The sequence below is a fragment of the Musca autumnalis genome, unplaced genomic scaffold, assembly GCF_047663935.1.
Source record: "Musca autumnalis isolate F117 unplaced genomic scaffold, ASM4766393v1 scaffold_2, whole genome shotgun sequence".
In the NCBI taxonomy this organism is placed as follows: Eukaryota; Metazoa; Arthropoda; class Insecta; order Diptera; family Muscidae; genus Musca; species Musca autumnalis.
This window is the reverse complement of record NW_027411755.1, coordinates 50,141,234-50,154,259: the sequence shown is the minus strand read 5'-3', so window position 1 is coordinate 50,154,259 and position 13,026 is coordinate 50,141,234. Positions and strand designations below refer to the sequence as shown.

At 33.4% G+C, this 13,026-nt stretch overlaps 1 protein-coding gene across 1 annotated transcript; it reads left to right on the top strand.

Annotated features, from left to right (window-relative positions):
* The first annotated feature begins 6,925 nt into the window (after positions 1-6,925).
* Positions 6,926-8,220, top strand: LOC141392779 (uncharacterized). Its single transcript, XM_073965746.1, has 2 exons — positions 6,926-7,081; positions 7,442-8,220. The coding sequence occupies exons 1-2, from the start codon at positions 7,012-7,014 to the stop codon at positions 8,146-8,148; spliced, it is 777 nt and encodes a 258-aa protein (XP_073821847.1). The 5' UTR covers positions 6,926-7,011; the 3' UTR covers positions 8,149-8,220.
* The last annotated feature ends 4,806 nt before the right edge of the window (positions 8,221-13,026 follow it).

Genomic DNA, 13,026 nt, shown 5'->3' with positions numbered 1-13,026 from the left:
ACAGAATTTTGTTGGTATGTTTACAATGTAATCTAACCGACGCTTTATAATTGTGCGTGGAAAGATGTACGTTGTTATTGCAATTAGAATGCAAATTCTCAAATAGGAATATCAATACTTCCAGGAGAATAAAAACGAATGCGTTTGGTTGGTGAAGAACGAACTATACAACAAATAAACCAAACGACCGTATGACTGTAGCAATGTGTGTTGTTATTGCAAATTTGCCAATGCAAATTCTCAACTAAAGGGCTTCGTTAGAAAAGACCTTGGGGAATAACAACAATAACAACTAATAAAGGAGATCGATAGTGTAAATTGGGTTAGAAACGAGATTTCAAAATGTAGCCGCAAAGTTATTGGAAGAAAGGGGTGTCGTTATTTCTCACTGCTGGCTGTGGATATCAACAAGAAAGTAGGGGGGTCTATGAAGCCTTTAAGTGAGAAATAAATAAACACTGCGAAATGAATAGCGAATAATTGTAGTGATGTTGTTGTAATTATTTCTTTAAAAGGGTTCTGTCTTAGAAAGCAGAACCAAACGAGAAAAGTAGAAAACAACAAATTCAAAGGAACAGCACTGCTAAAAATGATCTCTGAAAAGATCAACGACAAATGGAAATTTGTTGTTGTGTTAACTATTAAAGTGTTTTATTTTCGAAAATAGAACCAAAATAATTAAGGGACAGCAACAAATTGAAATAAGCAGCACTGTTGGCGAGGATCACTACAATTACTGCTACGACTAAGTGAGTGGACTGTATTTTATGCGATGAAAGCAAAGAAATGACGATGTACAAACAAAAGGACAATATCAAGGCGACCAATGCGCGACGTAGCGAACAATTTTAAACCGAAAAAGTATTTTTCGAGAATTTTGGAATTTTTAAAACCAACAACACTCGCGGGTTTGCTCAATTTTTGCACAGAAACTGATTTACGTACCTGTGTTTTGTTGATGTAATTGATGATGATGAAGGAATGATGTATCGAAATTATGAGTTAATTCCTTCAAAACGATAGCAAGTTGCTCTGATGGCAACAACAAAGAATCCAATGTCCGAGTTTCTTCTCTTCTTGAACAAATGTAATTTGTTCAGCGGGCAACAACAAATAGCTTCGACTGGAACAGATCCGGCTCGAAGGACCAAAATGTTGGCGTGATACCACTGACCGTCGATAGCTCAGGGATGAAAAGAGAAGAAATAAAAAGACAGACACGAGTGTATCAGTTCAAATATATTTTCGGTTTATTGTTGGTATAGGGTTTCTGCGAACGAGAAACATTACCTTTTGTTTGACTCGACAACGAAATGATTGCAATAGGAGTGTGACTCCTTCGAAAGTGAAATAGCAAGTGTGTTGCCAAGAGGGCGAAATAGCGATCAAAGGCCGTGACATCAACTACGACTGCAGCATTGGAAAGCGCCCCTCTGCATCCGAACTATGCGAATAAGGCTTCCAGGAGAGGTAGTAGAAAAGAGCGAACTCTCTCCTACAATCCGAACTAGGCGAATAAGGCTCCTGGAAGAAGTGCAGAGAAGATATCCCCATAGGGCTCGTAAGAGCGGCCAATTAGCGTGGGTAATTGGAATGCTGCAGAAGGGGAAACAAAGTATCGAACGTATACATTGGCGTAACCAATGTATCGAACTTATACAGTTTCTTTATCAGTTTTATTGTCAGTTGGTTACCTGTAAGTACTTCGTTTGTCAGATTCATTAGTGCTCTGATTCCATGAGACTAATTGACCATCATTTTAGTTCTGTAACTCAATACTTCCACTGTATCATTAGTTCATTTCTCTGAAGCTTTAGTTCTCACTTTCCTAAAGATCAGTTGTTCATTTTAGTTCTGTAGTTTAATAGTCTGGGAACTACTAACTTTAGGTACTTTATTTTTGACTCCATTCCTGTTTAATATTCATCAGTTTCATTAGAGACCAATTCCTCATTTATTATTTTAGTTCCTTTGAACTTTGTTTCTGTAATACTTTACTGTTATGTGAAGGTAGTAGTTCAATTGTCAGTTCATTTAGTTCTCAGTTTCCATAAATCACTTTCCCATTTCAATTCATTTTGGTTCTGTAGCTTAATTGTTGGGAATTACTAATTTTAAGTACGTTATATTATTCTTATTTCTTTTTACTAGACCATTAGCTTAGCTGTTCAATTCCTCCGATTTATAATGTATCAATTGCTCATTTATTCATCCAGCTAGGTTAGGTTTCAATGGTCCTTTATGTCATTAGAGACTAACCTCCATTGTTTAGTTCCTTTGAACGTTGTTTCTGTAAATTTAAACTGTCATCTGTTACGTGTACTCAGTCCCATTTGCAATTAGTTCATTTTATTTCTGTTCCTTAATAGTCCATTAAATTACCACTTCAATATTCCTCAGGTTAATTAGAGATCAATTGATATTGACTTTGAACTTAGGTTTAGTTCCGCCATTTTAGTTCAATCGTTTTTTTGTCGTTCGTTATTTCAGTAAAGCTTATTATCTTTGTCTCAAATAGGTCTGCAGTTTTATAGTTTCCTCAGTTCTCAAGTTCATTTGTTTCATTAGTTCCAATTAGACAGTCATTTGCCTGCTTCCTTTAGTTCACTAGTTCAATAATTCTCAATTTCCATTCATTTGTCACGTTCTATTCTACAATTCAATTGAATTCACTTCGGCTTCATTAGATCAACAGTTTCAGGGTTCTCAGTTTCCTTAACGACCGATATAATTTCGAATATAATTTGAATTGAATTGGACTTGAATTGAATTCAGATATAAGTCGACTATAACTTGTGAATTTGGTATAGGTTCAATTAAATTGAATAAACATAAGTTGAATTCAAATTACTTGACTTAAACCATTTGAATTACAATATAACTTACAACTTTCCAAATCTATTTGAACTGTAGTTCTTCATATCATTAATTGCATTGGGAGCTTATCAAAATGAGAATGTGACAGTCCGCTATTTTTCTACATATCCAATATTTTTTTTTTTACATTTCCAACCTTTGGCTTCATTATTATTATCCTATGGTTTCCAGTCTCACTCACTGAAGTTACCACTACATATGTTCCGATTATATTGTCAAACTAATTGAATTGACTTGCTACATCGTCTAGAATATCATTACCAATTCCATCCAATTCATGTCCGTATTTCAAATACTTGAAATGTAACGTGAATTAAAGTGTTGCTCGATGTAATTGAATTATTTATTCAGTTGGATTAGGAATAACATTGAATATAATGCTAATTGATTTGCTGACCATACACAAATTGATCCATCAGCCTAATTCAATTTACATCACACAAAAAAATTAATAGAATACAATAAAATTAATTGAACACAATTAATTTGAACTCAAAGGCGTCCCAGTCTCACTCGCTGAAGTTACTGCTAAATCTAATTGAAACAAATTGTCAAACTAATTTTAATTGATTTGGTAAATCTTCTAGAATTAAATTTTCAATTCAGATCTAGGTTCATAGTAAATTGTAAATCAATTACTTCAAATAACGCGAATTAAAGTGTTGTTGAATTTTAATTGTAATTGAATAATTTAATTTAGTTGAATTATAAGATTCAAAATCAACAAAATCTCGGAGCTAACTTGATTTGCATTACTATTTTAAACTACATTGTATTACTAAAACAAAATGAATTGAAACAACTCAAATAAATTGATAAACTAAGTTGTAATGAATTGCCAATTTAATTGCTAACCAACTTCTAATGTATAGTCAAACTACAATTGGTTAATCTGAGTTGTATTCTTAAAACAAAGTGAACTCAATCCAAAAAAAAAAAATGCTCAACAAATTGCCCACTTTGAATTGCATTATAAAACAAAATGATGCAAACAAAATTACAAAGTAAATTTGAATTGAATTGTCTAGCCTGCATAGAATTGCATTGCCAATCTAACTTCATCTGAATTGCTAACCAACTTTAACTGCATTACCAAACTAATTTTAATACAATTATTTATTCCAAATTGTATCATTAAAACAAAATGAATGAACACAGCCCAACTAAATTGATAAACGAACTTGAAATGAATTTCCAAGCTTACATCGAATTGCAATGCCAATCTAAGTTGTTGTGAATTACTAACTAACTTCAACTGTATTGGAAAATTATTTCGAAACAATTTGTCATTCTGTCGCTAGCATTAACTGCCTGAAACCAGCGAATTGTTTTGATTACTGTGAGAACATTGGCAAAAGGAAAGAACGATCTTCAATTAAAAATTGGGCCTATTAAAAGTGCCAGTCTGTTTTGAAAGGAATTGAATTAAATTTAACCAAATAGCCTTGAAAAGAAATATCATTTCTTTTATATTTCAAAACTAATTTGAATAAAATTAAATTTATTTGGCAAGCCTATATCGAATTACATTGCCAATTTTGCTTGAATCTAGCTGAGTTGATAATCAAATTCAATTGCGAAGTGTCTGCGATTCTGTAGAAGCAGTCTTAACTACCTGAAATTTTTTGTGTGAGGAAAGACAGCTAAGCATGAAATTATACTTTACAATCTATGAAGTAGTTTTGAGTCAAAAAGGCCAATAAGCATTCTCAAAATACTATTCCAAGAAAATATTGGGTTACGTTAACAATAGCTTTTTTTGCTAAAATTTAAATATATGACTGAAACATGCATAAAGAGAATTTCTAAATGTTGGCTATTGCGAAAATCCCTTGTTTTTCGTGAAACATTTCATCAGAGGAACTTGGAAGTGGACTTTCTTTTCTAGAACAACTAGGACATTGGAATATTTTCTATAATTTTGTGGAACCACATATACATATACACATATAAATTTGACAGATTCCAAATCAATGGCGTGGTTTTAGTAAAAACGATAAGCAACCAAGACTTTTCCGACACTGTTCCAAAGAAATATTGGAATTGGAATTTTGATTGAATTTTCCAAATATATAAGTGGACTTTTTTAGTAAAATACGACCCTGAAATATGTTTCAAAACTTTTTTTTCACCCTAATTTGGAAAGATTCAAATAAAAAAGATTCAAAACAGTATTTCTCTCTGTTTTGGGATCATAAAGCAAATGTAAAAATACTCATCAAAGAGAAAAATGAAAATGAGAGATATAAACTCTTGAGAGTTTAAGGATACAGGAGAGAATGTACGAATCTATGAACATAAAAGAAGACAAAGACAATACTAAATATCAATACTCGGTTGCAATAGTTTGAAAATAACAGTTTTGTGATTTATTTTATGGGTGCAATATTTTGAAAATTTGAAAAAATACAATTCTTTGATTTTCTTTAAGGTTTTGCTGCAATATTTATAATTTTTATTTAAGTTTGTGATTATTATTTTTATTTATACATAATTTGTGTTTTGAAGTCCAGTCCATTGAGAATAATATCACGACTATGTAAGAGCATCTAATTGATTTTCAATAAAGACACCTGAAGATGTTGGAATCAACATTACGAAACGCACATTAGAATGATATAAATTAGTTTTTTTATCCACATACATATCTGACCGAAACAGCCCAAATATACAGTTCAAAGTAAAGATTCAAAATCATTGGTGTGGTTTTAGCAAAAACGACAACTTAGAATTTTTGGAAATATTAAAGAGGGCCCTTAAAGGGGTTATTGAGTTTTTATATATGATTGATTGAATTAATGGCCGCTTGATTTGACTTCAGCTCCATCTAAAATTTTTATTGACAATTCAAATGATATAAGTGGACTTTCTTTAATAGATAAGCATGACGTAGAAAAATTGTTCCATAGCCTTTTTAACCCTACCTGTAGGCCTATTCTATAACTTTTATCGATTTAAAAGTTGTTAAAATTTCTTTTGTTTCTGTAACAACTACAAAACAATTGAAATTGTTGTAAAATAAACAATGTGTAAAGTTGTTAAAAAGTTACAGAATGATTTTAGCAAAAACTAACGATTTTCCAAAACATTTATATTGAAATATTGGACATTTTTTAAATGAGTTATTGAATTTGGAGGTGTGATTCTGAAAAAATGGGCTGTTTTGCGAATGTTGTTAGGATTTAAATTGGCAGCCATAAAAGTGTAAACTTTTTTTCTAAAAGATATACGACACTGTATAAACTTTTTACAAAACAGGAGCTGCCAACTTCATCTTAAACAAGGCCTGAAACATTTTAAGTGATAAGACTACATTCGCCGGCCCTGAACTACATTTTGAATAATCCTAATTTTCAAATGATGTCAACACCACAGAATGTTCCCGAAAAAAAATCGAACATTAAAAAAAAAACAGATTATGGAAATTCTAGATTTAAAATTTGTAATACGTCAATAAATATGTCTTTCCATAAAAAATCAAAATAAATCATAAAAACATGTTTCAACAACTTGCCACTGATATTGGGGGGTATGTTTTGGAAAATCTGATTTATGCTAAAATCATGAAAGTGCGTCAAAAAAGTGATTAGAACAACACCTCATACCTCATGTAATACCAACAATTCTCATGCAATTTCATGAAATCGCAGTAAAATTGTCAAGTATAACATATTCTACGTTTTCCAATCTCAACTGGACAAAATAATAGGGGGCCAATAAACCGCACTATCTTCATCGTCACCTAATCAAAATACCCCCCACTTAAGAAGCTTATTCTCAACAAAAAAAAATAATTTACGATTTCAATTGCCAAATATAAAACAATTAATATTTCTATCGCACAATAACAATTGTTAATATTATTGGCTGATCGCTGATCAATTTTCGAAAATAACAAATCAGAAAAATACTGGAATAAAAATACTCGTTTAACAGGTAAAAGATAAGATGGTCGCTAAATTTGAACTCTTTTTGGATTATATGTTGCGAATTTTCTATATTGGCCCTTCTTATCTGAATACGGTTCTTTTCTTTGCATTCTATAAAAGCCAAGTTGGTGGGATCGAATAAAGCAGTATACTAACTGTAAGTTTCACGAGCAGTTCATACAAACAAAGAAATTCCATTTTCAAAATGAAAACCGCTATTGCTCTCTTGGCCTTAGTTGCCTTCGCTGCCGCCGCTCAAGTGGCCGATCCCTTCGGTGAGTATGAAAATACGTTTAAACATTTTTTTGTGTTTACACATTTTCCACGGGATGTATAAAAGTTCCTCTGAGGATTTCATATGAGGAAAATTTCAATTTTCGATATTGATCTCCAATAATTACATTAATCTTCCGATTTTATAATTTTTGCACCAATATGTGTGATTTCACAAATTATCCCAGGGGGATTGTTAAAACGCATCTAGGGGAAAACATTGCATTTATGTCCCACTAAAAGTTTAAAATTCACCTTAAAAATTTGGCACACATTTGTTCAATATCTCTGTAATCCTGGGGAAATGTTACAAATTCCGCAAATAATAATTCTAATCCCACTCTTTCTCTCGGCCTTTCCAGCTGATCGTTCCATCTCCAGCACCGTTGTCGATGTCATTGAAAGCGTCCGCGACCAAATGCCTTGCGGTTTCCCCGGTTTGGGCATTCCACCATTGGCTCCCTTGAAGATCAACCACCAAGCTATCAACATTGACTACCCCGCTCTCCGTTTGGTCGGCTCCATCGATAACTTCCGTTTGAATGGCTTGAACGATTTCGATATTGCTGAAATGAAAGTCAATGCCATCACCAGCAAGGTCACTTTCCGTTTCATCTTCAACAACGTCAATGTTGATACCTTGTACGATTTCTCTGTTATGTTGAAGAAATACGGTTTCACCATCAACATGGTCGGTGCTGGCCCAGCTAAATTCGCCATCAAGGATATGCAAATCTGGGGTACCATGAAATACTCTTTGGGTGTTTTGTCTGGCAAATTGAAGTTGAAGTCCTTGGAAGTCCGCACCCACATTGGTGAAGTTGAATCTGATATTGAAGGTATTTTGGGTGAAGGTGTTGTCAACCACAAGATGAACGATGTTTTGGCTGAAGCCGTCGAATTGGCCATCAACGAAAACGAAGATATGATCACCGAAACCATTGAAGCTATGGCTTTGCCCATGGTTAACGGTGTTTTGGATGAATTCAAATTGACCGATTTGGTTGGCAGCATTGGTGGTGGTGATGGTACCGAAAAGACCGAATGTATCCCCATGCCCGATAACTAAATTTTTTGTTTGTTCAATATTGAAAAACATTTTTCATTGAAAAATGAATAAAGAAATGTAAATAATCGAAAATTATTATGGTGTATTACTATCGGGGGCATATCGGGAATTCTCTTCAATGATTTCGGAAATTTTATGGGAACATGTTAGTTGGTGGGAATAAAAGGGCATAATAATAATCATATGGTAATGGGTATTTCGGCGTACAGGATGGCCAGTTTCAGTAAGACGGCTCCAATAGAAATTTGTTCGAACTACCAAACCTTTATGTTTTGAAAAATATTTTATTAGTTTTTATTTTGTATCAAACCAAAAATGTTCATACCCAGCAACATTAAATGGAAGTGGTTCCATGTGAAATCATGATTTCACTGATTCTTTTGCATGAGTTCAAATGAACTCGAGAAAGACCCGATCTTTTTCATCAAATTATCATGAGTTCGAATGGAGTCGTGAAAGATTCGATGTTTCTTTTATCGAATTTTTGTATTTTTCCAATTCAAATTTGTTCGAACTACCAGCAAACCTTTGTGTTTTTAAAAATTATTTTAATTGTTTTTATTTTTTTTTATCAAACCAAAAATGTTCATACCCAGCAAAATTAAATGGAAGTGGTTCCATGTGAAATCATGATTTTACTGATTCTTTTGCATAAGTACAAATGAACTCGGGAAAGATCCGATCTTTTTTATCTAATTTTCATGAGTTCCAATGGAGTCGTGAAAGATCCGATGTTTTAGATGGTAATAGAAGTCACCTGTTGATTGTATTTTTATTAGTCCAACAAATAACACAATTGGACTGAAAATTTTATTCCTGATTGGTGAAAATCCGGATCCAAAGCATTGGTGCAAAATGTCATGACAACGACCTGGTGCAAGATGACATGACAATGGACTGCTGCAAGATTGCATGACAATGGACTGGTGCAAAATGTCATGACAATGAACTAGTGGAAGATGCTATGATAATTAATTGGTGAAAGCGTGTGTCACTCCCTTGTAAATGTAATCGGTGATTCACCGGAATTTTCACCGATGACATGTCACTTGCACCCATGATTCAACTCATGATTTGTAATCGAACATTTTGCTGGGTAGTTACGAATTCCGGTAAATAGGTAGTTATTCGGACGAATTCGAATCATTTTAGAAAAACCGGCCATTACTTCCACTAGCATTATTTCTCGACAATATTATTACTAAAGCGCCCTCTATATTTGGATGTTAAAAAAGCTTCCAAGTAGCTATGTAGTAGAGGTTGTGGTCTTTGCTATATTTAGTGTTGACATGCTCGCCACGTAGATGGCGTAACTTGATCTATAAACATACATAATGTATCATTCGTGTCTCTGCTATAACGTCTTGGTGGTCCACGTTTTCCCATTAATCTATTACACACGGATATATCTCTAAAAAAAGAAGGAAGTCCCATATAATTGATCCATTGTGGAACGTAATATTGTCTATAGAGCATTAGAACGCAAGCCGACATTTAGACGGTTCTATGTTCTCCATAATCGAAAATCGTCTTGGATTTTTGGACGTTTCAAATCGAAAGGTCAATTAATCAAAAGCCCACTTGTCTGTTCCTAGTTTCAATTTGATATAGCATTAAAATGCAAGTCATGATTCTAATATATCTACAATAGGACTGGAGAATGGTATAAGAGTAGTTCAATCTATTTTTGATGGAAACGAAGCCTCTAAGTAGTTGGATAGCAGTGGTTAAGAACGTTTCTATATTTTATGTTGACCTTCTTTGGAAAAGGCAACGTATCGTAAATAATTAAATTACCTTCAACTATTAGCATAGAACCAATTAAGATAACAAAGAACGATAGAACCTCTCAGTATTTTCCAAAATTTTTCAAATAAAAACGATCTAATATATTTTTTTTTTGTAAAAATATCCAGAGTTTTCAACACAATATAGCGAATATTCAGGTATGTGATGAAAACCAAATCGACTCGATTTGCAGAATCGAAACGGTATATGTATATTCGGGGTGTATTTTATAATATATATAGTATTGTTTCGCAAACGTCCCTCATTTGAAAAATATTCTTCAAAATCTACTTTCAATTTCAATAAAATATTCACCAAAATTCGAAATATACAATTTCGATTTATGGGAAAAAGAGTCGAATCGTTTTCCATCGCATAACTGATTGATTTTGCTTTCAGAAAATGTTGTAATTGCAACGTCATCTATATTTGGATAGTAATGAAGATTCCATATATTTCAGTAGCAGTGGTTTGGTTCTTTGCTATATTTGCTTTTGACATGTTCACACGTAGATGGCGTAACTTGATATATAAAATACCTTGCAATGTATAACATTTATAGAGTAAGAGGACCTAATTCGAATAATCAATTAAATGGTTTAAGCCAAAGGAAGGCAAAAGTAAGTTGTTTTTATGGCTGACACACCATAACCGCAAACGAAGGTGAATATTTTAGGATTCATAGAGTAGATATCGACTTATGTATTTCTTGCTCTAGTATAGAAATAACGTCAAGAGCGCTTATAAACATATGTATATGTACAATAGCTTCATTCCGACCTTCGAGAATACCATTTGACTACAGTGTCATCTATCTTTGGATGGAAATGAAATCTTCAAATTACTTTTATCTGTCAAACCTCCTCGACCTTATAATAATAAGAAGTCTTAATATTGTGACCTATACATCTACCCGGAAAAAATCTTAGAAATATGCCAGGGTTCTCATTGTCCTCTTTGGGATAACGAATTTTTGGTATATCATTTGACTACAGTGACATCTAGATTTGAATTGAACCAAGGTCTTCAATCGTAACTAATTCCGGTTAGGGTCTATGCTAAAGTTAGAAATGACATATTGCCCAATAGGTGACATAACTGGTAGATTACAATACATTGTGTCTTTTTCTATATATAAGATATATTTCAGTAACCACAAGCATAAGGAGTCATGGGTAAAGCCCTGGAAGTCAGCCGAATCAAAGCCGTAGACAAATATCAATAGGGTTAAGTAATTAATCTTTGTATTTGGTGGTATCTGAAAGGTGTTTTCTCTATGAGCTGTTAACATTTGATCAGACAATCACAGGGTACTTATAAGAATAACACACTTTTGATTCATTTGATGAGCGCAATCAAGGAAAATCTGTTCTACAGGCCAGACCTTAGCTCTTTTGATGATCATTTATTTCAATTGATAAGGAACGCCAGTACCCGTATTCGCTTTAGAAGAGGGCATAAGTTATTGGGTTGATCCATTATTTGCCTCAAACATTTTATTTTAGGAAGGAATCCATAGCCTGACTGACTTTAGGTACAGGTAATGATCTTGCGGATCTTTGCTACATGAAGTATTGTCATTTTACTTGATAGATAGCGTTATACGGGCTTTCGATCAGTTTGCATTTTTTAGAATTTGCAGATTGCAAGAAGTGAAGAGAATGAATTACAGCTAATAGGAATAGACATGTTATTGGTTGTTGTTGTAGCAGCATATATTTGATGCTGGGTTGGAAGCCGATAGCTGAGTCGACTAAAATTCTATGCATTAAAAAACTTTCATAAATAATGACCTTCGTCTTAATAAGACAACAATAAATAAAAATTCACAGCAGAGACCAGCTGCCCCGGCTGAGGTTTGAACATGGGTCCTCTCCAACTAACGAACAATTCATGAAGAAAATCGCAGAAAATCCCTCTTCGATTGTAAATGTGATGTATTGAGAAAGGTTTCTAGACAAAGACACTAGGTTGACTTGATAAGTAAAGGCTTCAAAAATACTTCAATAGAAGTTATCAAAATCAGCCTTTGTCTTCTAGTCATTCACTTTCAAAATGCCTGATGAGCTGAATTCAACCACCAGCGAAAAGATCGTAGCATATTGTTGAGTGTGGTGACTTCGCTAGAATTCACATTTCAATACAAAAACTCCTTAGGTCATGTTAGCTCGATTAAAAATGCACTTAATTAAAAAACAGTCATAAATAATGGCCTTCGTCCTAATAAGACAACAATAAATGAAATGCTTTCAGTTTCAGGTCAATTCGGTACCCGCTGCAGTGGTTTTGATAACTTTTGGTGAGGATCATTACTACGCATATTATTGACATTTTCACCAGTAGGAAGGTGGCTCTTCCAACATTTCAGGAATTGAGAGACTACAAAATGTCCTCAATATTTTGTAAGCAAAATATGAATATAACGTTTTAAAAAGGTCTTGCCTATAGTTGTGTTCCCTTACTTACCTGAAGTTTCCATTTTTACCATTTGCAAAGTGTTCCTTAACCCCAAAATGTGGTAAAACTGGAAGCAATTTTTAAGAGAGTGAGAGAGGAGATAGAGCGAAAATGTCTTTCTCTTCTACCACAAGCTACCAGACAAATTTCTCCAGGTGAAAAATGGCATAACAGATTTTTCGACATTTGTTTGAGATTATTTGACAATGAAGAAAAAATGAAAAAAAAAACAGAAGATAAAGGCGAACGCTGACAAACCAAAATTAAAAACTGTGAAATAAAAGACGAAAATTTTATTTTTATGTTTCTTTTTGACATAGCTACCAGATCTACCATTCTTTCGTTCCTTTCCTTTCCTTTCCTTTAAAACTGTTCAAAGCAAATAATCTCCGCTAAAGACAAGTGTCTTTACTACACATTGTACTGATATATTTACCAGTATGTGATTTTCCCAGTGTATAACATCGCCTATTTTCATTAGCGAACTTTTTTTTCTATTGTGCGACTCCCAATTAGTTAAGAATTTCCTTATCAATCGTGATTATGTTACAAGCATTCTTCAGGAACTACTTACTTAATTTTCGTCTTTTGTTTTGTTTATTCACCTACAGGTGTCGCTTTTTCCTCATAAAT

What these genes read in the sequence shown, in the direction of transcription:
- LOC141392779 (XM_073965746.1), top strand. Translation starts at nt 7,012, where the DNA reads ATGAAAACCGCTATTGCTCTCTTGGCCTTAGTTGCCTTCGCTGCCGCC. An exon ending in TCAAGTGGCCGATCCCTTCG is followed by an intron (nt 7,082 to 7,441) that starts GTGAGTATGAAA and finishes CGGCCTTTCCAG; the next exon opens with CTGATCGTTCCATCTCCAGC.